The sequence below is a fragment of the Anoplopoma fimbria genome, chromosome 23 (assembly GCF_027596085.1).
Source record: "Anoplopoma fimbria isolate UVic2021 breed Golden Eagle Sablefish chromosome 23, Afim_UVic_2022, whole genome shotgun sequence".
Lineage (NCBI taxonomy): Eukaryota > Metazoa > Chordata > Actinopteri > Perciformes > Anoplopomatidae > Anoplopoma > Anoplopoma fimbria.
In genome coordinates, this window is record NC_072471.1 from 15,926,465 (window position 1) to 15,953,171 (window position 26,707).

The following is a 26,707-nucleotide window of genomic DNA, read 5'->3' on the forward strand; positions in this document are numbered from 1 at the left end:
CACGAAGCGACACGGAAGTGCTGCGACGCGGAAGTGCTGCGACGCGCGTCCTTCACCGCACTCGGTGCTTGCTGAACGTGAACGCGTTACAAAAGCCGAGCGTTTGTAGTTTAGTAACAGTATTTCTGTGATTGTTCAGGGTTTCTATGGAGTGACCGAAGCAGACAGTGGTTGGGACAAATACATATTTGTGTACGTTGCAGCTGTTACTTCGGTGAGTGACACTCAGCTAACGTTACAGTCTGTTTACCGTCTTTGTTTTTGCTCAGTGATAGCTGAGAGCGATTGAAAATGAATCATTTATAGTCCAATACCAAAAGGAACACGGTGCTGTGGTGTCACGTAAGTTAAATTAAGATACTTGGTTCTTTTGAGGCTGACATTTAAAGCATAAACATACAGCAAGTAGTGTTAACCTGTATGATGATAAACAGCAAACTCATGAACTCAATGATAAGGCTATAATGAGAAAATTCTAAGTATAGGTTCATTTGTTTTTTAGTGTAGAGTATCCACCCGTACAAGTGTCTCTTTTCAACTGTTTACTGTTTACCTCAGCGTCAAGTAGCGATGACAGCTCCAAACTCTGCGGAAAGGAAGGCATGCTGGGACGCCAGGGACCAGCTGTGGAAATGTCTGGATGACAATGGTGACAAAGCTGCCTCCTGCCAGAAGTTCCAGAGCGAGTTTGAGGCAAACTGCCCAGCTCAGTGGGTAAACTGTCCCTTTCTTTTTTATCCTTGGGATCAGCGATGTCTGTATTTAGTGTAGCCCACAAAGTCAGAAAGCAGGAACTATGAGCTCTATCTCAACAATCACAACATCAACAATTTAGTACACACTCGGGTAAAGGCTGTATGCAGTCTCACTAAAACATTACAGCGTTGTTGCTCATATTTTCTTTTTTCTATCTTCTGACAGGTGAAGTATTTCTCCAAGAGGAGAGACTTCCTAAAATACAAAGAGAAGATGCAGACAGAGGGATTCAAACCTGCTGAAGGGCCCCAGCAACCTTCCTAACCGCTGCACCGCAGACTGTCAACATCTGCACACTGACAGCCTTTCGGCCTCATTCAGACCAGGGCCGAGGCCCAAGACTTGGAGAGCAGTGTACTAACTTTATTATGGACGGAGTACCTGAACTCCACCTCTATTCTTATTTATTTGAAGAGATTAAAGCTGCATTAAGATGTTCGATAACAAAGGAAACCAAAAGGACAAGTGACAGAAAAGATCCACGGTTGCTGAATCTAGTTTTCTCTGTCAGTTGGATTTCACCTGGACATTACCTGTAACGTTGTCACTTGACTTTGTAATAATGTCGGAACACTTATGATCAGTGCAGCCCTTACTCGTATCCAGAGTGGTGGTCCACCTCTATATGGAGTTTGGGCAGAAGTCTTGATCAATCAAATTCTACCAGTGTGTTTTACAGATAAATGCTGATCTTTACTGATTGCAGATACTCACCTTTTAATTCCAGAACAGGACCCCATTAGGCAAAAGTCTGACTTGTGTTGTTTGTAAATAAATAAAATACATACAATCAGTTGTTTTAGTGGTTTTATTGTCGTGCATATATAATGTTGTATCATCCTAACTCTAGTTTTCGTCTGATGAGACATCAAGACAACACATAATTTAGGAATAATACAGCTCATTTGGAAACAGGCTTTATATTACAAATCTATATGTATTTACAAAATGACTTGTGGCCCCTGGGTCAAAGGTCACTGCTGCAACACCAAGATGTGTCAAACCTTCAGTAGAACTGAATAAGTTACAAAATAAAAGCGTAGGCTTTTGATTCTGCCCACACTAGGACCTTAACTTTAAATGCAGCGATATAAAAACAAAAACAAATTTGTGTAAAAATATAAATCACATCTTTTATACTTTTGCACAGTACAGTGAATGTGATGTGCAAACCTTTTCAACATCAGACAACAGTTATTGTGATTTGACAGTTGATTGAACAAACTGTTGTTTCATACAACCCTGTGCTACTCTCTCTCTCTCTCTCTTTTCTCTAAAGCCTTTAGACGCTACATTCATCAACAAATCGAAACTTGGAGGCACTTTTGCAGCCTCCCATATCTGCATTTCTTGTAAGCCTTCACATGCCAGCCGAAAAGTCACACCTCCTGACCTGCAAATGTAACATCTAATAAAACATATGCACTTCGTGATAAATTACTGAAGCTATTGATTATCGATTACAGCGTTTTCTACCTGCTGACAAGCAAACAATATAATTTTTTTAATCATTATGTTGGCATAAGAACCTTGTGACCTCAAGCTAGCAAAATACTCTCTGATTTTATGAGCTCATAATCTTATTATGAAGATTTCAGATGTATTCAATATGACCCCCCTAAAAAAGGCTTAAGGCAATGAAGTAATTAAGGAAAATAAAATAAAATCTTAAACAAAAGCACCTGGCTAAATACACAGAATAATAGCTGGAGTGTCTCCTTCCAAACTGCAAGAGAAAGGAAAGCTTAAAAATCAAATGTAGCATTAAATACACGGTGGTCTGATTAGTCGAATACAGTACAGTGTACACAATTGTAACGGTATCAATTGCACAGTTAAAAGCACTTACACTCATGCTTTTCCATAATTCAAGGAGGATGGTAGTGAACCAAGCTCCATGCACTGCTCTGAGAGTAAAGCAAGGCAGTAACACTGTTAGGGCTGGAGGTCTGATTCCCACTAGAGACAGTGAACTAATGTGGTAAAAGGCACTAGTGAATTACTGCTAGTTGCTTGTTCAGCTCTGAAAATGTGATGGGGCACAGAATCAGCTCCAGAAACTTTGGTAAAGACAAATCAGGCACATATTAGGACGCATAGATATTTAAAGTAATGCAGGCAGCCGCTGAGAACATCCATGGATAATACGCATGCTTTAACCTCTTTCAAAAACAGCTATCATATCATCAGATACTGGGTACATCTGAAAGGCTTGACGACAAGTAGCTCTATCTATACAGTACAGTAGCAGCCATAATAGATGCTTTAAATTCTCTCAACTTGTCACCAGCCCAACGTGTTGAAAACATTTAAATGCAGCAGAAGTTCAGCAAGCACCCAGCTAAAAAGAGGCTAACTAACACCGGCCATGTAGCTTATTCCTGTCTAAATATCAAACTAATCCACAGAGGAAGGCATGATGTGGCTCCGTTTCTATTATAAATCAAATTTAAAAAAAATCAGTTTCCTAATCACCCCAAAAATATTTTTTGTGGCTTTTAGTAAAATCTTCAGTGATTCGGTGAAAAAAGGATCTCCAACAAACTTTGTTGACGGAGGTTACAGAAAAAATAAAGTTTTTGTTGGAGTCAGAGCTCCACACAGTTCTGCATTTCTCATCACGCCCCCTAGTGGCCAATAAAAACATAATTTTAATTATTATATCTAGGCAACAGGTAATGGTTCTCCACGCTCTCCTCTTCTTTGCTTCCTTCTCGTCATCCCCCTTCAGGTCCAGTTTAATCCAAAAGGGCTGGACTCTGAGCAACACCGTCCTCTTGACATCATTTCCACGTTGTCTTTCTTCACAGAAGCACTGCCCTGTCTCTTTCTTTCTCTCTCTCTCTCTCTCTCTCTCTCTCTCCCCATCTTCCGGTGATTCATCCTCCACCCCGGCGGTGGTTATAAGCCCCCGGTGACGTTCCGGGCCATGGCCCAGACTGGGAACTCAGTCAGGTTGAAGAGGGGAGACCCCCACGTGGTGATGGCCAACATCACCACCGCCACACCGATCAGGTTCACCCCGAAGCCTGCTTTCACCTGGAGGAGAGGAAGCAGAAATATAAAAACCAGATGGTAACAGGTTTAAAAAAGTTGAAATGATTCACCTATATGAAAATAAATTTCAAAATAAGGTTCAGCAAGAGTTAAGAATGAAAATTCTTCATCCCTCTGATTATGTGAAACAACTTTGACACACTGTGCTATCGAGCCTTTGAAGTTGCAGATGCAGAAGGAGCATGTGACTCTGTGTGTGTGTGTGTGTGTGTGTGTGTGTGTGTGTGTGTGTGTGTGTGTGTGTGTGTGTGTGTGTGTGTGTGTGTGTGTGTGTGTGTGTGTGTGTGTGTTACCATGTCGCTGATCTTCACGTGACCGTAACTGAACACGATGGCGTTGGGGGGGTTCCCCACTGGAAGCATGACCCCGAATGACACGCACATGGTGGACGGGATCAAAGTGTGGAGCGGGTTGATGTGCAGAGTCTCTGACTGGAAGGAGGGAAGTGGGTGAAGAAGAACAACAGGGGGGGTAAAGAGAGAGAGAGAATAGGAGAAGAGACAAAAGGAGAGGTAAAAGAAGATGAAGCAGGAGGTCATGGATCAAAAACAGCTTTCATAGGCCCTATTTATATGTCAGAGCAAGGTGCAGAGTGGGAGAAACCAATAATCCACATGGGGAAACAAAGGCAAAGTGACTTATGAGGAAACTTTTGCGTGGACAAAGGAACTTCTGCAAAGCAGCCCTTTGTAAATATGATGACAGGTAATGTGTCTCTTTTAAAGGAATAGTTTGACCATTTTTAATTAAAAACCACAGAGGGTTGGATCCACTCTCATATCTGTCTGTTCAACATGTAGCTAGCAGTTGCTTAGAATTTCTTAGAAACATGGGGAAACGGTAAAGAAATCCACCTTCCAGCACCTCTAAAGTTTGCTAAATGCGTTAAATCTGTTTGTTTAATCCCTATGGGAACAAAAGTGTGAAATTATTTCTTGGTATCATTTCGGTTTTAGATACTTTTGGATCGAGCAAGCTAGCTGTGTCTGTTTTTATGCTCAGATAAGTTTAGTCACAAATGCTGGATGAATAGTCGTATTCTTCTGTTTTTGCCAGTGTGCTAGTTCAGTAGAAAATGCCTGTTTATTGTGTAAGTAATGCAAATTGTGTGACGCTGCAGCAGACACTGGCATCATGTAACACATCTTGGACATTGTTGTATGCATTCTTCATGAACAAGTCTGAATTTGAATCATTGCTTTTTCCACTTTCAGTGTCTTCAGAAAGAGTTTTGAAGGCATTGCAATTAGCTGCTGGACACATGTTGGTAGGCAGGGTACTGAGAGTAAGCGTTCTTGAGGGGTCGCGTGTCCTACCAGCGCTGACAGGATGGGCAGGAAGACGGTGAGAGTTGCCGGGTTGGAGGCGAACTCTGTGACTGCCGACACCAGCAGGCAGGCCAGCAGGGTGACGGCCCACGGAGGAAGACCACTCATGGGCTCCAACTGTCTGCCGATCCACACCGACAGGCCCGACACCTGCACACAAACACACACACAGACAGACAGACGAAACACATGTGAGCATCCTGAAAGGTTGCAACCACTTCTCCTAGAACCTCTGCTGCTTTAGCCTAAAGTCCATCATTTAAATCAAGGATGTGCATGCGGACAAAATCAGATCATCTGAACCCCTCATCTTCAAGCGATGACCTTGTAATCTTGAAGATAAAAATGGCTCCTAACCCTCAACAGTACTGCTACACAACGTGCACACAAACACATGCGTAGTACCTTGCAACCAGCAGCCAGTGCATAGCCTCCTCCAACCAGGATGACGATCTCCCACGGCATCAGCCTCTGGAAGTCCTTCCAGGTGATCATGGGAGCCAGAGGGTCGGAATCCGAATTGTCATCAGGTGCTTGAAAACCACAGAGAATATGTCAATACAGCTGGACTGCTAACAAGATGACCTGTTGCTCATAAAACTTATAAACAAGTCTTAAATAAGCATCGATTTTGTAGTAGATATTATTGTTCTTCTTCTCTTACCTAAGTATTGTGAACTTTTAAAACACAGTTTTGTATTGGTAATTTTCTGCTGAAAGATAATACTTTTAGTGTATTTTAGTATACAATATGTAGGAAATTTTCGAGAGACATTTTTTAGTAACGCTTTATTTTACAGGAAATTTCCAAGATATTTCCTATGTAATTTGGTACTGATCATAGGGAAAATAGGAATTTCTCTGAAAGAAGAACTCCATTTAAACCCAAGTTATAATTTATTCATTATTAATGTATTATTGCAAACTATAGCAAAAAATATAATGTATCAATTGTACAAGTTTAACACTATTTTCCATATAATTAGTATTTTATTACAGAGGACTGAGGACTTAAAAAAAAAAAAGGACCCAATAAATTAAGCACGACAGATCTTTTGAAGCGGTTAATACAGCTCAAATGTCCTGTTATATAACAAAGTCAAATTGTTAAACATAGTTTTGTCCAGTTATTTTGTTTCCCTCTCTGTGTCTTTAACATCACAAAGCCTGTCAGCACTAAAACATTGTTTATTTATTAGCACAACAGCAAAACACAATAAATGTCAGACTTTTTGCAGTGCTGTTCCAAGTATTGCACAACTGTAGAAAACAGGTCTGAAGTTGAACCGTTTTTTTCAGTTAAAGCAGAGTCTACTCTGACCCGCTGACCCGCAGCATACTGGCAAAAAAGCAACCTGGACAGGCAGGTAACAACAGCTGTTTGGAGCTGGACAAGGACACTGTGTATGATTGTCGCAAATACAGTAGAAGAAAATCCTAATGGTTGTGGTTGACTTATGAATTGAGCTAGACAACTTTTTTTTAATCCATGGCAGCACTGCTCATTTTGAGTTTTTTTCCCCTTTTTCAGAGATGAACTAAATGTAGTACAGCCATATCAAAAAACGCCAGTTGGACGGGTGCGTGGTCCTGACCTGTGTTCCTAGAGCTGGAAGAGGAGGAGGAGAAGGGTCGCCTGGCTGGGATGAGGAAGAGCAGGAAGCCAAGGAGGACAGACACTGTCGCATCGGTCCTGTAACCTTTCCTGAGAGAGAAAAAAAACACAAATGTAACGCAGCTATAAAGAATCAGAAGTAGAAGAGCTTCTAAGCTCTTTTCATTTATCTTCTGTCACAAAGTTCGACGATAAGCGTTCTTATGGTGCCGAGTTTATGTGCAGGCCAAAGTGTCTGTCTGTGTCACAGTGTATGTCTGATCACTAATTGTGGTGCATTATGGGTACTTACTTCTCAAAAAGAGATGTCCAGCCGGGCACGAAACCAGGCTCTCTGGTGAACCACAGCAGAGTCATCAGGATGAAGAAAACGCCGGTCACCACCTCCGGGTAGCTGGGACACACGCACAGAAACCCGCAATCATTACATGAGTGATAACATGGTTTTGCCACAATGTCACATCTGGGTGTGTGAATAAGACACACACAAATACACACAGGATACTGCCAAACGTCTTCAGTTGTTTATTGTAACTTTAAAAGCTTTAAATGTATCTTAGAATGGTACGTGGATACATTTGATCAGCGTTTAAAATTGCGTACAAGAAATAAATTATTGATAAATTAAGTTATGATTATTTTCCCATAACTTTTCTCGACCTAAAACCACTTCCAAAAGGTATTTCTTCCTGGTGTGTTAATGTTGTTTGTCAGTGACAGGAATCAACCAAATTCCCGTAAATACAACCTGAAATATTCCACGGCCATCCAGTCAGGACCCACACACAAAGAAACCCACCTGATGGGTCCCAGTTTGGCGTACTCCTCCTGGATCCTCCTCTCCGACAGCATCTCTCTCCTGGTTTTGCGTTTCTTACTCAGCGAGCATGTTTCCCTGAAGCTGAACACACACACACAAGAACAACAGCATCAACCACATGGCGCCGTGACACATCCACTTTTTCCTCAACCTGCAGCCACAGGACACCGACAGGCGCCAACGGCGGACAGACCGAGTGATTATTATGAGTCTATAATGATGAGATGCATTACTCCAACACCAACATAATCACACAGTACGGCAGGATACACACACACACCAAAACACACACTCACTTGCAGCCCAGGAAGAGGAAGTGCAGCCACAGCCAGGTGAGGACCAGCATGATGATGGCGATGGGAAAGCTGAAGATGAACCACGTGCCGAAGTTTATCACCTTTGCATCCGGGTAACGACTGAAACGACAAAGAAAGGGACGCAGAGTTAATTCAACTGCGTTTGCAGGATGTCGTCCTTTGGCCACCGATCATTGACGACAAGGTCTGTCATTTAATAACAGTTTCACTGATTTTGACACGCAAGTGTGTGATATATTAATGTCTCTTTAAAGGCTGAACCTTGTGACCACTGGCAGCGCTCGTACTGATAAAAATGAGAACTTATCCCAGTCCATAATAACCATTTGTCCCATATCGACCACCTCCCTTGACCTCTGATCTCTGCTTTGACTGACACCTGTTGCCCAGCAGCAGCATAGCTGACTGTCCACCCTTATAAGGAGTGAGTAGCAACAGCAAAAGTCTGTAGATGATCTGCTCTTTAGCCTCTTTGCAGATTTTCTGGGGGTTTGTGGTGAGGTTTACTACTTCACAATGATAAGAGAGGTTGGCATTAAACATAATAATATAAATGAACATACATTCAATTATTGCATGTCAACATCTGTCAGCCATTCCACGCTGCTGCCACCAATTTTAGTGTTTATAGCCACCATGGTCGACACACACACACACACCATTAAAGCCACTGTCATTTTGCTTTGCCCAAGAGATTTTTGCACCGGTGAAAGTCGAGCTTGTTATTTTTTGTTGTATGAAGAAAAGAAAATGTGGAAGGGTGCAGAGCCAGCCCTCTCAAAGTGGCCATCTGTGCAGTGTAGTGGTGGTCCTTCCTCTTAAAGGCACTCCTCAGTTGCCGCTGTTGTGTCATCAACAGATGTACAAGGGATAAAAGCTTGTTTGCTTTGCCGAGCCCTCTGATGTAGGGACACTTAGATGATGATCGTAAAAAAACTCCCTATATCAAACCTAAGTGATCGATCGCCTTCAATTACTTTGATCAAGGCTACATTTTCAATGAGACTTTTGTCATGCGATCACGCCCGGGCCCGTTAACTGTCCGGTCTGTAAGCTCCGAGATCGGATTTTGCTCGTATTGGGATCCGATTAGCCAGACCACGTGCCGAGGTGGCCCGGCTAGCATTGAGTTGGGATCCCAGTGAGGTGTGGACAGCATGTGGGCACTATCGGGACAATCTATAAAACGTAGGTCTCAATCATCTCGTTCAACTACCGAGGAGACCAAAGGGAAGAGAGGAGGACAAACGGTGCTGAGACCTGCTGTCTGAGTCCTGTTAAGTTACTGCTGATGAAAAGCCAACATTTGCTGATTTTGCTGCTTAAAAACAAAAGCTTTTGAATAACAAAATAACGGGATATTTAAGAAATGAAATGTGTTAATCGCCTAATTAGCGGAGCTTTGTTAGCTGCTATTCTTCAATAAAACAACTGTGTTCTAATACTCATATTAACGTACTATTTAGGCTGCCAGAAAAAGATTTAGTGTGTCCCAATACATGGTTTGTCAAACGCAGTATGCCAAAAATACCAGGATGTCCTGCTGCATTCTGACCCACAATCATCTGCTCTGCAGATATATGAGCAAGAGGGTCAAAGTTCAAGGTGCAAAGTTGTGAAGAAGTAGTATCTCCCAATTGACACATATTGCATGCATCAGTATGTACCTTGTAAGGACTACGGTGTGCACTAAAAGTAATAGGAAAACTGATTTGGAACGCAGTGCAAGTCTTCTAATGCTGCACTGAGAAAGAGTAAGCAGCAAAAACGGGGGACTTTTAGTTTGAAGACTTAATAGGAAATGAAATCTGTTTATTCGCCGCTTTACTGCCACTCCTTTGACCATGAAATATATCCAATCACTTTCCAATCAGGCCGATTTCATTAAAGTTTGGACTCACGCATGCGGACACAGCTGAGGTTCGATCAGGCGCATCCCATCACAAAAGTGGCGTTCAAAAGTGTAAACACAGCGTTTGTTTCAGTTGATTTGTATGGGAAAAAAAATAAAATTGATAAAATTGACAAACTCTGAAAGTAGAACAAAAGTAGTTTGGGGATAGTTTCTGAATACAGTAAAGCTACAAAATCATGAATGTAGCACTAGTTTTAGGTAAAAATTCTGGGAAAACTATGGCCTAGAAACAGCAGCAACAGATATACAGTGGGTACGGAAAGTATTCAGACCCCTTTAAATTTTTCACCCTTTGTTTCATTGCAGCCATTTGCTAAAATCGAAAAAGTTCATTTTTTTCCTCATTAATGTACACTCAGCAACCCATCTTGACAGAAAAAAACAGAAATGTAGAAATTTTTGCAAATTTATTAAAAAAGAAAAACTGAAATATCACATGGTCATAAGTATTCAGACCCTTTGCTCAGTATTGAGTAGAAGCACCCTTTTGAGCTAGTACAGCCATGAGTCTTCTTGGGAATGATGCAACAAGTTTCTCACACCTGGATTTGGGGATCCTCTGCCATTCTTCCTTGCAGATCCTCTCCAGTTCTGTCAGGTTGGATGGTGAACGTTGGTGGACAGCCATTTTCAGGTCTCTCCAGAGATGCTCAATTGGGTTTAGGTCAGGGCTCTGGCTGGGCCAGTCAAGAATGGTCACAGACTTGTTCCGAAGCCACTCCTTTATTATTTTAGCTGTGTGCTTCGGGTCATTGTCTTGTTGGAAGGTGAACCTTCGGCCCAGTCTGAGGTCCTGAGCACTCTGGAGGAGGTTTTCTTCCAGGATATCTCTGTACTTGGCCGCATTCATCTTTCCTTCAATTGCAACCAGTCGTCCTGTCCCTGCAGCTGAAAAACACCCCCATAGCATGATGCTGCCACCACCATGTTTCACTGTTGGGATTGTATTGGGCAGGTGATGAGCAGTGCCTGGTTTTCTCCACACATACCGCTTAGAATTAACGCCAAAAAGTTCAATCTTGGTCTCATCAGACCAGAGAATCTTATTTCTCATAGTTTGGGAGTCCTCCATGTGTTTTTTGGCAAACTCTATGCGGGCTTTCATATGTCTTGCACTAAGGAGAGGCTTCCGTCGGGCCACTCTGCCATAAAGCCCCGACTGGTGGAGGGCTGCAGTGATAGTTGACTTTGTGGAACTTTCTCCCATCTCCCTACTGCATCTCTGGAGCTCAGCCACAGTGATCTTTGGGTTCTTCTTTACCTCTCTCACCAAGGCTCTTCTCCCACGATTGCTCAGTTTGGCTGGACGGCCAGGTCTAGGAAGAGTTCTGGTCATCCCATACTTCTTCCATTTAAGGATTATGGAGGCCACTGTGCTCTTAGGAACCTTGAGTGCTGCAGAAATTCTTTTGTAACCTTCTGTCTCTGAGCTCCTTGGGCAGTTCCTTCGACCTCATGATTCTCATTTGTTCTGACATGCACTGTGAGCTGTAAGGTCTTATATAGACAGGTGTGTGCCTTTCCTAATCAAGTCCAATCAGTTTAATTAAACACAGCTGGACTCCAATGAAGGAGTAGAACCATCTCAAGGAGGATCAGAAGAAATGGACAGCATGTGAGTTAAATATGAGTGTCACAGCAAAGGGTCTGAATACTTATGACCATGTGATATTTCAGTTTTTCTTTTTTAATAAATTTGCAAAAAGTTTTTCTGTCAAGATGGGTTGCTGAGTGTACATTAATGCGAAAAAACTTTTTCGATTTTAGCAAATGGCTGCAATGAAACAAAGGGTGAAAAATGTAAAGGGGTCTGAATACTTTCCGTACCCACTGTAAGTAAGAAGCTATAATTATGATAATTGCATACACAGTAAATATTCATCAACAAAGATGAATGTACAGTAAGTAAATAAAAATAAGGATTAAGAAAATTCAAAAAAGGGAGATTTGCTGTGCATGCAAGTATGCGATCGCTTGACTTGGACTGACTGACCTGAACACTCACAAACACCGACCTCATTCTCCAGGGGCCTCTAACTTAAAGAAGACTACCTCAGGCTATTTTTGAACTCAGGATGTTCAGTTCAGTCAGTTCATCTGATGAACACGCAATTTCACTATTTATTTTGACTAAATTTAACTCAAAATTAAAACTTGAAGTTAATATTTAAGGAGGTTTTTGGAATTCTTTGCTTGGATTGATCGCTGTGCCTTGTACCATCACAACAGGATTACTAGTACTACTGCACACAGACACACACACACACACACACACACACACACACACACACACACACACACACACACACACACACACACACACACACACAGAATCAGAACCTGACCTTTGTCCAACAAGCTGCGACATGAAGGAGGCCATTCTGCCGGGCTTAGTGCTGCGGCTGGAGGAAATCGGCTCTGTGCGGACCGTAGGGGCTGATTAGTTTGATCTCAGTCCCTGCGAGCCCCCCAGGCAGCAAGCTACCATGAACTGTCTCGGTCTGATCGAAGCGGCAGCCAAGAATTCAATCAAGCTGTAAATAAGCTTCAGTTGAGATGGTGTCTGCAGGAGCTAATACCAGACCAAAACACCTGCAAATACCATTTTTTAAGCTGATTATAACATCTATTCTAACCGTCAGTGGATGGAAGATGCTTGTCCTCCGAGAATGTTTTAACTGTTTGTGTGTTTGTGTTTTGTGTGTGTGTACCCACGTGTTAAACTGCTCGGCAAAGATGAGGTTGGTGGACGTGCCTGTGATGGTGATGAGGCCGCCGATCGTCGCGGCGTAGGTGATGCTGAGCGACAGGCATTTACAGATCATGTGATCCCTCTTGGTGGGATACTGGGAGTCCCTCCTGGCCTTCACCCGCTTCACGTTCGGGATTTCGATCGCAACCTGAGCAGGAGCGAAGAGGAGGTTGTGAGCAAATGTAAAAAAAAAATGGGAGTGTGTCATGCTGCGTGTGTTCCTCACCTGCGGCAGGTGTCCGTTGATGTGCCTGATGAGACCCAAACCGTTCGCAGCCTCGGTCTGCACCTGGGAACAAGAAGAAGGGGACTCAGAGAAAAAGACTTCACTTACATAATATGATTTCAAATTATTTGACTTTTGTCTGCTTGGTAAAAAAAAAAAGCATTTCCGAGGGTCTCACCTCACTTAGTGTAGAGAACTCCTGTTTAGCGCAGTCGCTGCCAGTGGAACAAGAGAAGAAAACATGAAAACTTCACAATGACACAAGATTTCAGATAAGTTCGGGGTTACTGATAATGCTAGCAATCGAATACGGGAGACGCTGTAGAGTGCTGCAGGGATGACGTATTTTTGAAGGCCAACACGGAAGTTAGCATCGCGCTGGTTCCCTCCACAAAAAGCCAATGGGATTTTTGGATCTTGTATCATTGCAGAAAATAAGCTCTGTGGCAAACAAACATTTATAATGCTTACACTCTTTCAGTAAAATAATCCCCAAAAATGAACACAATTTTTAGGATTTTTGAGGTGTGAATGCAATCGTCAGAAATAAAAAGAGAACGTTATGCTATAATTTGCTGAAAAGCTGTCAACAAATGTTATTCCTAAATACAAAAGACAATTTCAAAATTTCTGAGAAAGTTTGAAATTTTAAATCGATTTTAAAATATGACTGGATAGTGGATAACAATTTGCAGTTATCAAAGCCAAAATCATATCCATTGGTTCATTTTAAGTCTTTAGCGATTGCAAATTTTCTTAATATTAAAATTAAATTTGAAGTACACTGCTAGTCTCGTCTTCTCCCAGTGAAACTCCTCAGAGGGGAAGAGGTGAAAGTCTGCAACACTCTCTCCAGGCCAACAGTTGAAGTCAGACTGTGCAACATACTGGGAATCACTGAGAATTGCAATTGGGAAGAAAACAAGGAAAATCGTAGAGTAATCACTGCACACGCACACATGCACACACACACACACGTACCTGTCGTTGCGATAGAGCAGCTCCAGCTGGTTTTTGTTGAAGTTCTCTTCTTTGTCTGAAACAGCTGCAGACAACAACATTCATCACAAGCCTGAACTGTTTGTGGAACACGCTGAACTATAATCAAGATTAACTATTCTGCTATGGTTGGATCCACAATCTATTTTCTTAACACATCACATATTTGTGACTTTTAAATTTTGCTTAACTTCTGCCACACTTCACGGATTCCAACCACGCAGTCTAGCGTTTGTGTTGTTGCAAGCATTTCTATCAACATCTGTTGAATGTAAGAGTATTCTTTTCTTTTTTTGTAAAGAAGCTTTTATAGTTCAGTGACCTCCCCCTGTGGCGACGGCCCCAGACGTACCGCTGTCGTCCTCGGGGGCCTCAGCGGTTTCGGAGTCTGCGTGGCCGTCTGCCAGGCCGGTGCAGATCAGCTGCTGCAGGACGGCCTCGGCGATGGGCATCACCATGGCTGTGGTGGACGTGTTGCTGAGCCACATGGACAGAAACACTGTGCAGCACATGAAGCCCAGCACCAACCTGGAGGACAGAGAGGGACAGTGTGTGTTTGTCTGTGAGTGTGTGTTTTTACATTTATGTAGAACAACCAGTGTCAGTCATCAATTCCAGTTTTTGCAACATTATTTAGTGAGTATAGTGAGTTTGTAGATGTGTGTGTGTGCTGCTCACATGCCAGGCTTGGCCCCTGCAATCATCACCATGCGCAGAGCGATGCGTTTGTGCAGGTTCCACTTCTCTATAGAGGCGGCCAGGCAGATGACTCCCATCAGCAGCAACGTGGTGTCTTTACAGTACTCGGCGGCCACCTAAACACACACTAAACACACACACACACACACACACACACACACACACACACACACACACACACACACACACACACACACACACATTTCATAATAAAAGTTTGTATTAAAGAAAAGATTTAACAACTTTTTAAAATTTAAATGGCACATTTAGGAAAATAAAGTAGGAAGGAGCAATAGGGCATTTTGCCTTTCCCTCCTTCACCCACTCCCCCTCCTTCTTTTGGATCAACACTTACAGTTTCCCCCTTGTTCTTTTTAATCTGCCCCACTTCCCACCCGCAGGGTTCACAGCCTCGCAATGTTGTATAAGACCGCGTCTCCTAACCTCTCACCTAAAACCTGCTTCACTTCCTCCTGCTGGACATTTTTACACATGGCTCCATCACACTCTCTTTCTTGGCCATTTCAATGTACTCAAAGGAGTAGCACAGGAAAGAAACTACACAGGATGCAGAGAAACGCAGTTAACTGTCCTAAGATAAGATAAGATAAGATAATCCTTTATTAGTCCCGCAGCGGGGAAATTTGCATCCTTCTCCATAATAACTCTAAAAATGGTTAAATAAACACCTAAAAGAACGTCTTTCTAGACTGCCCTGATGAATAGTCTATAACAAGGCTGACTAATATTTCTATATTTGAATTTAGAAAAATAGGACTTTTTTAAGAATGAATGTTTTGCTTGCTGCAGACTAGATAAAAGAATGAGTTAAGAAAAGTATTGACATATTGAAATGCTCACTGATGACTAATGAAAAGCTGCAGAGGTTCCATGTTTAACAGATACTGAATAAAGGCTGCAGTATGCATATACAATATACAGACTGTTCACCCGTTGTCCTACTTATAGTTCCTTGTCTCAATTATGACAGTGATACTCATTTAGAAACCTTGTCAAATCAGTCTTGATTTAGATTTACAGCCAACAAGCAGTAGTCATAGTTTTAGGGTCATTCACAACACATTTTAACATTACATCTTTGGTTTTCAAGTCCCAGTGAAGCAGACGTTAGAGCATCTTTATGTGCTGTACTGTGAGTATTCCCCCGTTAAACAGAATATTTGAGCGCTAAAAGTTGCAGATTGATTAATGGATAGATGTCATGATATTGTTGCTTGAAATTGGTTGGTACTAGCTACAAAACTTATTAAGGCACACTTCATAATTTATTTTACAGGCAAAAAGAAAGCTGGATTTTGATATAAAAATACAAATCAATTGGTTTTTTTGTACTGTTTTGCATATATTGTTAAATAGGTGCTCTATAAAACCAGGGATGTGATTTTTCATCTCGAAGAGATTTAGGGGACTTGATTCATTAGAAAGTGTCACATGAAAAACTTTAACCAGATTAAATATGGGCCTAAATTTGTAGAGACGTCGTTCCATTCAACACTCACAGTGAGTGAACACATACAAAGAGTAGCAGCAGATCAAGATAACATTTATACTGTGAATTACCAGCATTCAAACAGCTACAAAGTGTTATTCATTCTAGTCAAGAACTTTAGTTGCCTGACTTTAATTGGTAATGTGTTATACAGGCATTCTGCCAGTACCTGGGTTCATTTGGGAGAGTGGGGGTGTTGGGGGAAGACTGGGAGTGCGATACTAAACTGAATATGTTGTATAAAGGATCTTAGTTCTTGGTTCTTGGCTCAGCGCACAGAAAGGCCTTTCACACATTTTTTTTCCAATCTGAATTTACTGTACATCCACATATACAGTAATCTGATCAGCTGACTCTTTCTACCAACGAAGTAACACGTCTTCACAATTGGATATCCTGGCATCGCTGATTCCGTTGCTGTTAAGCTGTAATAAGTTTTTCTCTAACTTTTCCCCCTTGAGAGTGACAAAGGTTGACACACTGTAACAGAGCCCTTGTTTCCCATTCATACATTTAATCTTCTCAACCAAAAGATTTAAGCCTCACATCCCTTACAGGAAAACTGAGAAAATGTGACAAACAGTACGTGGGGAATGGTAAGTATTCCATGTAAATTGACACATTTCAGCATAGGTTTATCTTGATTAAGGTCAATAAAGGTCATTGTTACACACCATGTCCTAGCTCCAGTATTATATTATCATTATTTAGGTTGAAGAAATTGGAATTCTTTGTTTACAAGGCAATTTCTAATCACACTGATTTCAGCAAGTTGCAATCAATGTAAATGTAGTCATTGTGATGAGATAATGTTATCAGGGCTAGCCTATTTGTCTATTGGAAAGGAGAGCGCAGGGGGTTGAGAAAGCCACTCAAATTGTTAGCGGGCTGTCAACGATTGATGTGGATGTATGACCTAGAAATGACAAAAACCAACAGAAAATGATCACCCCAATCAGTGGCCTCATGTGGCTTTTTAGCCTATTTTAGCTTTCTTTATCCAACAGAAGCAGGCAACCATTTTCTTTTAGCAAAGAAGATAAGAGGCTAATGCTATTTGGGCATAAGCTTACTAGTGCTAGCCTGGGCAGTTAGCTTACAGCCGATATTTGCAAGCTAACGATAGCTAGGGAAGGAAACCAAACACATAACTAGCTAATGACAAAAAAAACATAACTAGCTGATGAGCAAGATTTTTCTTCATTTGAGTTGGTGGCAACCAAAATGGAGCTACAAAAACAGATACATTTTTGTTCATGTTAAAACAACTAAGAATGTATCCTAATGTTGCTCTGTGTCTGCTGGATGTGTAAATTGTAATAACATATACATTTTATGTGCCTGTCAATTTACTCAGCTTTGAGTTTGTAGAGATGTAATAAACTGAGCCTAATTTCCACGTACAACATGCTAACACTAAGATAAAGAATGAATAATGTTTAGACTATGTTAAAAATTGTCGAACTATAGTGTTATAGTTAGCACTATAACTACGTAGCTTCCTGCCCTTGACCCCTTTTGCCCTCACCAATTCTAAAAGGTGGAGCTGTTTCCATTTCAGCCTCTGAGAAAAAAGTTTTCACTAAAACTGTAAAATAGACAGACAGCTAACAATACATAGAGACTGACCTCGCTGGACTTGAGTACCCCAAAGAGCGGATAGAGGAAGGCGGGTACCAGGGCGGCAGCACCCAGGGGAACAGCCTCAGACACCCAGTAGACTGCGGTCACCATCAGCACGTACGCACAGCATGCCTCCTATAAGTGACAAAAAATAATGTCTCATCACCAACTAGATAATACACAGGTTCATACTTATTTCGTAAAATGACCATCAAAAGCAGGCATATTTAGAAAGGTTTGGCAACTTTGAGGATAGGCTTAGCTTAGCATCATAATGTGTGAAAGCAGGGGGAAAACGGAAACGGCTAGCCTGACACGTTGTGGTTTTGTTTAGGGTTACAAGTAGATTAAGTTAACTATGGACAGAGCTAGGCTAGCTATTTATCCCTGCTTCCTGTTTTTATGCTAAGCTAAATTAACGATCTTCTGGCTTCATATTTATCTGACAGATATCAGAGTGGTATCAATAAAGTTTTTGTGATTAGCATGATGTGTGGGTGAAGTGTGTGGTTTATACTCAGAATCCAACTGGTCTGCACACACACAAATACTTTCCCCTCTCTCTCAAACACATACACATACACACACACACACACACACACACACACACACACACACACACACACACACACACGGACAAACACACGCATTAATGTTTCATTAATCTGGTAATGGTTGTATAATGTCGACATACCAGCCTCTCGTACTGCTCTGTCGCAACAGCAGTGGGCTTAGTGACAGGCTCCCAAACCTTTAAAACTAAAGAGGAATCTCGTGACATTTATTAAGACCGTGGGAAGATTACCAAGACTTTCATTAACCTTTTACACCACTCTGAGGACAATTTTATAGCCCAAATTCAAGGATGGGTCCTTACAGTTGACACTGAAATTGCAGAAAAATATTGCACAAAAGGACACAAACTCAATACCAGATCAAATTCAAGTCAAATCATGGCACATGTTTTGAAAAAAAACTATTTGGAAGGAGTGATTTAGCTCTTAAACTGCTACCCACATTTGTTAAACATACGCACTTTCCACTTCTGCCACATGCTGTGTGAGCTTGTAGTACTTTTACGTAAGGGGAACATTCAGTGTAAAATCTTGCCAACAACAGGTCAGTTAATCTCAAATTAATAAACCCAGAGGGGGGAGAATAAACCACATGGGCTTCTGGATGAGGCATGGCCGGACCTGTTCAGACCTCACAGGCATTCAAACCATGGACTTTTACAGAAATCCCTGCCAAGTGTGTTACATAGCACCCATTTTTAAGAAGATTTCTGCATCTCTGTTGTGTCCTGTTTAAATAAACTCTAGTTTTAATTTATAAAATGTCCATGAACCCTTTTCGTTGGTATTGCTTTGATGAATGAAAAGGTTCATAAACTACAACTTTCCTCTACTTAAGCAAATACTTACTTGCAGAATGCAAATAATGACTAACATGCTGAGGTTTTATGTTCACTGCGTTCACCAACTTCATTTAGCGTGTTAGCATGCTAATATTTCCTAATATTTGCAATAAAGGCAAAGTAGGGCTGATGCTGATGGGAATGTTATTAGTTTTGCAAGTATTGAAGAAAAATCCAGGGATCACACAGACTTCAACCTTCGGGTCTGAAAAATGAAGCAGATTCTTTCTAATGGCCAGCAGGGGGCGACTCCTCTGGTTGCAAAAAGAAGTCTGATTGTGTAGAAATCTTTGAGTAAATTATCCTGCTTCCCACTTGATTTATTACCTCAGTAAACATTATAAACATGAGTTTATGGTCTCAATCTTTAGTTTCAAGTCGTTTTCAAAACAGCATGATGTTCATTTTGTAAATGATGGTCCCATTTAGAGTCAAATAGACCATAAAGCAGGGTATGCGACCTTGTGATTGAAAGGTTGCTACCAAGCTTTGGACGGTCTGCAAGTTGTCCCTGTTTTCATCTTACAACTTTAACCTTTTCACAGTGTGTTTTCAGTTCATGAAAGTTGATTCTTACATTTTGGACCACTTAAAAATGTCGTATTCAGTGTTTTGTTGTAAAGGCTGCAAAACGTCAGTTCACAGACCAACGCGGGACACCACGGTGAGTACATCCACTTCTTATATACAGTCTTTTGGATCACCAAAGCTGATCCATGATTTTTGTGTTTTTGATATTGGTTAGGCTTTCATTGCACAGGTTGTAACTTAAACAAAACAACATGTGCTCCTGTTTGGGTGATTCACTGTGGATTAATTTGGCAAGAAGAAAGAGGCATTTTCAGGCACAGCTGTTGGATTAGGCTAAGAAGAGAACAAGTTGTTAGAGTTCATAACCAAGGAGGGCCTTGCCAAAGGAAATGTAACAACTTTAATCCTCCTAGAACACATAAAAACTTCACAAAGCAAGAATGTGGTAAAAAAAAAAGACTTGAAAATGGAACTGTGTATCCTCTATTTGGTTAACTGTTGTTATAATCAGCATGCCTCTTCCAAAACTATACATTCAAGAAACATGAGGTAACCTGATAACAGGATTAAAGCAAAGCTAGGTGGCCATAAGGAACTAAGAACAAATGGACAGATAAAGAGAGACGAACATGACTATGACTATAAACTCAGAGGGTGATGGTCTGATTCAGCAGTCACTGATTATTGACTATTGGTCTCTGTTTATCAGAAGATAGCTGCCACACTGCAGCTTCAATCAGCCCCAAAAAACGCCCATCGCTGCTGCAACCTCAGTCAATACATGCTAATGTAAGAGAGCCCGTGTTTGCTTTGAGGTCAGACTGCTGTGACAAGCATGAAAATTCAAAGATTTTTTTAAAAAGAAAATTCGAAGCAAAAGTTAACTCGATTTTCTGAGAACGTAAGAATGTGATGCTGGAGTGTCTGAGGTGAAAAAGACAATGTTTGTGTGAGATTGTGTGTGTCTCAGCCGGCTGTATAGAAGAAGAGGTTGGAGCCGCTAAAGCTTTAAAAATTTAAATAGACATCATAATATCTCCAACTGGCAGATATTTGCCAGAATAAACCAACCAAAGAGTTGCACATGTTGTGTCAAGGATTTTTGTGTCCAGCATATCTCCATGACCTGAAAACTTCAATCAGATGAGAGGGACAAACTGACAGTTTTACAGCTGACAGGCCAAATTTATATCTAAGCATGTAGCAGAAGCCCATTGATTGTCTCATCAATTCTCTTTATCTGTGGACATCTTAGGAAATGGAGATGATTGGTATTTAGAAAAGAACACACACACAGTGATTTAAGGACTCCTGATAGGAGGATTAGGTCACAACTGAAACCTCTATTCACTGAATCAATCAGAGGTCTAAATGGGCTTTTAAACTGACAGATAACACACACACACACATTCTGTTGAATACCCATATGCAGACTAAACCAACATCACAAATTAAAGTGAATACATACATAGAGCAGAGTTAAGCCTTAAATTCTAGAGACCATTTATATTTCTGTCAAATAAAGTGAAATGTGATGAACAACCTATAAAAAAAACACATGCCCCCAACAATAAACACCTATTTTACCATTACCTGTTGAGTTTTAATTTTCTCTGCTCATAAATACTACAATTGGAATAATTTTAAAGATAGTATTTCCAATAGTACTTTAAATGCAGCATAATGTGATTTATGTATAAATGGTCAAATGTATTACTGCGAATTTAAAGGGGACATATCATGCTCATTTTCAGGTTCACGTTTGTATTTTGGGTTTATACTAGAACATGCTTTAATGTTCAAAAAACACATAATGTTTCTCATACTGTCTATCTGAATATACCTGTGTTCACACTCATTCTGAAACGCTCCCTTGAAGCGTGCTAACGTAAGCATGCTAACAAGCTCACCATGACAATGCTAGCATGCTGATGTTTAGCAGGTATAATGTTGACCATGTTCAACATTTTAGTTTAGCGCGTTAGCATGCCAACATTGGCTTAATAGCACCAAACGCAAAGTAGGAGTTAAGTAGGCCACAACGTTAGCTTTTGACTTCTTGCGATTGCAGTTGAGTGACATTAATTCATGGAGATTATCTTGCTGAACAAAACATTAATGCATTATCAACTAGTGTTTGACGCAGAGTTTATTTTTTGGGCAATAATGAAAAATCCGATGGAAAAATCCCATTGGCTTTTTGTCAAGGGAACCAGTGTGATGATAACTTCCGGGGTTGGACTACAAAAATAAATCATCTTGCATCGCTCTACAATTGTTGAGCCAGAGAAGAAGTCAGGGGATGAACACATTTACTCAGATTCATCTTCTGGGGATCATGAATGTCTGTTGAAAATTTCATGACGATCCATCCAATTGTTGTGAAGCTATTTCAGTCTGTACCAAAATGGTGGACCAAATGACTGACGGGACAACCTTAACAGCCCAATGGCCAAATAATTTAATCATTCAATGGACTGTTATTGGCATCCTAGGGAACATTGTCTTTGTATCCAAGTAAACACTGTGCTGTACTCACTTCTTTTCTATAGCTTGACTACTCTACAGCTATTAATTTGTATGGGGATGCAAAATGGCACAAGTATATCTGCCATTGACTTTGGATTGTTCTCAAGTCTCTCCCCCCGTCCCTCTGACCTGGTCTGACTGCATCCAACAGATGTTCTCTTTCTGCAGCTGGACGCAGTACTACTCCAAACACACACGTACACACACACAAACACACTAACACACACACATACACGCACACACTCTCTCTTCAAACCCCTGTCACATTCTTGACTCAGTCTGGGGTCCCTGGTGTCGTAAATCCAGCGTGGTGGTAGGTGATTATATAACTTAATTGCTCGGATTGTTTCTTTCTTTTTCTTTGTAGTGAAGTTTTTGTTCTCCGTTGGCCTCATCCTGCGCCACCGACTCGTGCCAAACATCCAACAGTCCTGACATAACAGCAGGGCTCCCGGGCCACAAAGCTAATTGGCTGACGGACAACATGTGAGCAAGTACCAGTTCTTTTGAATATTAATGGCGTTACGAGAAACACATATACCTTCCAGTTTTTCAAAGATTGAGAGATTTTGGAGAAGATAGAGATTTTTTTGCGGAGAAACAGATGCTCAGAACTGTGTCTGTAACTGCAACATATGGGTAATACATGAAAGGCACAGACTGATGCTAATGTGGACCGTTTGTACCAGGGGGGCCAAACTTTTTGGATTAAGGGCCATTTACAGAGAAATATAACGAGACGCAGGCCTAACAATAGTAAAAGTGTCTTTCTAGACCAGCAAAGTGCCATAGAAACTCAACACTACTAAACAGTTTAACTTTTGACATTAAAGTCATTTTTTGTTGTGTCTGCATATTTCAAAAAGTAGTTCTATATCTGCTGCTCTTCAATTTAATTTTAATCGATCAACACTTTTAAACTTTTTAAACAGTGTATGGCCTAAAGGACCACTTAAAATCTGGATGTTATCTGTATTTATCTAAATAAGTTAAAACAGAAAACATGTGCCAAATATTGGTTTCTGTTCACTGATATTAAGATGCAACAAACAGAACAGGCAGAAATGGTAAAATATTGGTGTCTGTGTCAAGAGGTTAACATCTAGTGTTTAAACTAGGATGTGCAATGTACACAGTGCAATGTACTAGAAATATTGCAGTTGAGCCTTGGACCGTAGTTTGGCCACCCCTAGGCCACAGACCATAGACAAAACATTATGAAAGAACATATTAAAGCTTGCATTTGGGTTCAGTTGCTGGAGCCAGGAATTCTGATCCCAGTCAAGCTCTTCTCAAGACATGATATAGCAGTAAATTCTTGTCACAGGGTTTCATTTAACATGGCAAGAGAGCATGATGAAAAGTTGATGACTAATCCAATCCAAGACGGACCATTGCATCTGGAGTTTTGGTTTTAAGGCTTTATGCAACAACAAGATATTTCGACACATTATCCCCCAGTATCACAAAACTTTTGTTATTGTACTGAAAAGGGTGAACTCTTGCACATGTTGGATTTTTTGGTGATTGGCATAATTGTTTCCTATGCAGTCTCACTTGTCTGACCACTTAAACGTGAGCTATGAGGCAAAATTAGAACTTTTCAGTGGTTCACTCCTTCTCTCTTTAGCAGCATCTCCATCTCATCAACATGTGGTGACATCTCCCCTCCACACACACAGCTCAGCTGATGATCGGGACAGCTCGAGACAAGCGTCCATCAACACAGTGAACAGTGAGCCTTTTGATTGATTCTGTCTCGAGTCTCGAGTCTCTCTCTCACTCTCACACACAAACACACACACACACACACACACACACACAACGAAATCCCATCAAGCCAGTGAAGCCATTAGCAGCAAGCAGGAGGGACTTCAACACATCAGCTGGATGTTTTGTTTACTGCTGCATCGGGTGTTTTCTAGGTATTTATGTGGTTTGATGATATATTTATTAATGTCCAATTACTTATGTAAGTGTTGAAATATAACTAAAAATCAATATTGGTATAAGCAGCATATAATAATATAATAGCCATGCATTTCTCCTACAGTGACCATTATTATTGACCATTATTATTGACTTTTCTAGGTATTTATGTGGTTTGATGATATATTTATTAATGTCCAATTACTTATGTAAGTGTTGAAATATAACTAAAAATCAATATTGGTATAAGCAGCATATAATAATATAATAGCCATGCATTTCTCCTACAGTGACCATTATTATTGACTTTTCTAGGTATTTATGTGGTTTGATGATATATTTATTAATGTCCAATTACTTATGTAAGTGTTGAAATATAACTAAAAATCAATATTGGTATAAGCAGCATATAATAATATAATAGCCATGCATTTCTCCTACAGTGACCGTTATTATTGACCATTATTATTGACTTTTCTAGGTATTTATGTGGTTTGATGATATATTTATTAATGTCCAATTACTTATGTAAGTGTTGAAATATAACTAAAAATCAATATTGGTATAAGCAGCATATAATAATATAATAGCCATGCATTTCTCCTACAGTGACCATTATTATTGACCATTATTATTGACTTTTCTAGGTATTTATGTGGTTTGATGATGTCCAATTACTTATGTAAGTGTTGAAATATAACTAAAAATCAATATTGGTATAAGCAGCATATAATAATATAATAGCCATGCATTTCTCCTACAGTGACCATTATTATTGACTAGTTTTAATTGTGGTATTTTATTAATAGGCTAATCTTATTTAAATTCTACTATCCAATCGCATATGAAAAGCATTACTTTCTGGCAGATTTAAAATAACATATAACTCCATTTCTTGTACTCACGCTGGTGGGGTGGATGAGCGGTAAGGGGAGCAGGGACAGAGGGATCAACACCACGAGGATCAGCTTCCTCGCTTTCCACAGCTTCCTGAACACATCCATCCTGGCTGCAGCCTCTAGCCTCATGGATGACCCGAGGCTCTTGTGTTTCCCAAATGTCACGTCCACTCTCGTGCCACGCACACCACTCCCGCAGTCCCTCATCAGGTGAGGCAGCCGTCACATTTATAATAATGATAGGTATGCTAATTAATCACTGCTTTACCCCCACCCTCTCTGGCTCTGTATGGACCAATCAGGGGTGAGGAAAAGTTTTCACAGGGGCGTGTGCACCAATCCGGATGTTTTTGCAGCAAAACTGTCTCTGTAGGGGAATTTAATGGGGTTTAGAGGGAAATTATGTGTAACACAAAGAAATATTCTTACAATAACAGGGTTGCTATATACAATTGTACATTTAATTATTAACAATAAAGTGATGGCGGCTGTGGCACATGAGGTAGAGCGCTTGTCCCGTAACCACAAGGTTGGTGGTTCAAACCCCTCTACCGGCAACATACCGAGGTGTCCTTGAGCAAGACACCTAACCCCAAGGTCAGTGGTTGCTCCCCGGGCGCTTCATTGCAGCCCACTGCTCCTCCGGGATGGGTTAAATGCAGAGAAAAGGGCAGCTGGGCCACATGAGGTAGAGCGCTTGACTGCAACCACAAGGTCGGTGGTTCGAACCCCTCTACAGGCAACATGTCCTGGAAGTGCCAAATCAAGTCAGCCCTTTGTTCGTTTTTTCACCCAGGTCTGTGAGCGAGATACCTAACCCCAAAATTGCTCCCCGGGCGCTTCATTGCAGCCCACTGCTCCTCCGGGATGGGTCAAATGCAGAGAACCCCATTGTGGGACTAATAAAGGCTTAATTATTATTATTATTATTAAAGAGACATAGGAAGAGTATAAAAATAATCATGTTAATCATACAACTTCCTATGAAGTGATTTAGTGAGTATGTGTGACCAATTATACGATTAATTGATGGTTTGAATTAATACTTTTGTTTTACTACCTTATTTGAAATCATATAATCCTAAACAAGAATCCTTAAACACATCACCAACTTTACACAGTGAAACAAAAAGTCTGTAGCCTGAAAGGGAAACACTCAGTTGAGCCCTGATGTCACACACTGCACTCTAGAGGATTCTGTGAAGTGGTGCAATGGCAATTCTAATTCATATAGCACATTTCATTGCAAGTAAACTATAAGTGCTTTACATTTAAAGACAGCAAATAAAGATATAGGCATAAACATAAGAACAAAGGTAACATAAACATCATAAATATAAGAATACAGTTGCATGGACAGGCATACACCCAACCACACTGCAATAAAAACAAAAACAACATCTACACAATCCATCTCATAGACACTAGGATAACCAACTGTGCAAGAAAAAAGCATTTATTTTACATAAATGTCATAGACTAATCGCCATCGTTCATTCAGCTGTTTCAAATATCAGGATTTGGCGTCATCTAGTGGTTGGATTGTGGATTGCAACCAACTGAAATTTCTCCCGTGTGCTAAGCATGTAGGAGGACTACGTGGCCGATGTAAAAACATGAATGGCTCTATCTAGATAGCATAGCATGTAGACAAGAAGTAGACCTGTTCCCCGTGATGTCACCCATTGGTTTGTGGAGTGCTGTTTTGAAGACTCAAGTTCAGCAATTTGGCCGTTGCCATCTTGTTTTTTTGCAACCAGAAGTGACACAAAAGGGTGGAGCTAA

At 40.7% G+C, this 26,707-nt stretch overlaps 2 protein-coding genes across 3 annotated transcripts; one reads left to right on the forward strand and one right to left on the reverse strand.

Moving 5' to 3' along the window:
- LOC129112671 (cytochrome c oxidase assembly factor 6 homolog) lies at positions 1-1,522 on the forward strand. 2 transcript variants are annotated; one of them, XM_054624868.1, is made up of 3 exons: positions 1-342; positions 559-714; positions 922-1,522. In XM_054624868.1, exons 2-3 carry the CDS (start codon positions 571-573, stop codon positions 1,018-1,020), a joined length of 243 nt encoding a protein of 80 aa, XP_054480843.1. In that variant the 5' UTR covers positions 1-342; positions 559-570; the 3' UTR covers positions 1,021-1,522. The 2 variants fall into 2 exon arrangements, with proteins under 2 accessions (XP_054480843.1, XP_054480844.1); XM_054624869.1 differs by having other exon boundaries at positions 1-214.
- Positions 1,523-3,657: 2,135 nt separating this feature from the next.
- On the reverse strand, positions 3,658-25,051 carry slc13a4 (solute carrier family 13 member 4). The gene is made up of 14 exons (XM_054624671.1): positions 24,929-25,051; positions 17,624-17,752; positions 14,464-14,600; positions 14,138-14,313; positions 13,746-13,822; positions 12,524-12,708; positions 7,873-7,992; positions 7,556-7,657; positions 7,049-7,150; positions 6,737-6,846; positions 5,547-5,674; positions 5,130-5,291; positions 4,107-4,244; positions 3,658-3,795 (listed from the first exon to the last, which is right to left on the reverse strand). The coding sequence occupies exons 1-14, from the start codon at positions 25,049-25,051 to the stop codon at positions 3,658-3,660; spliced, it is 1,827 nt and encodes a 608-aa protein (XP_054480646.1).
- Between the last annotated feature and the right edge of the window lie 1,656 nt (positions 25,052-26,707).

What these genes read in the sequence shown, in the direction of transcription:
- LOC129112671 (XM_054624868.1), top strand. Translation starts at nt 571, where the DNA reads ATGACAGCTCCAAACTCTGCGGAAAGGAAGGCATGCTGGGACGCCAGG. An exon ending in CAAACTGCCCAGCTCAGTGG is followed by an intron (nt 715 to 921) that starts GTAAACTGTCCC and finishes ATCTTCTGACAG; the next exon opens with GTGAAGTATTTCTCCAAGAG.
- slc13a4 (XM_054624671.1), bottom strand. Translation starts at nt 25,051, where the DNA reads ATGAGGCTAGAGGCTGCAGCCAGGATGGATGTGTTCAGGAAGCTGTGG. An exon ending in TTTGCCGAGCAGTTTAACAC is followed by an intron (nt 7,993 to 12,523) that starts GTGGGTACACAC and finishes TTGTCGTTTCAG; the next exon opens with TCGTTACCCGGATGCAAAGG. An exon ending in TTCCAGCTCTAGGAACACAG is followed by an intron (nt 5,675 to 6,736) that starts GTCAGGACCACG and finishes GTGGTTTTCAAG; the next exon opens with CACCTGATGACAATTCGGAT.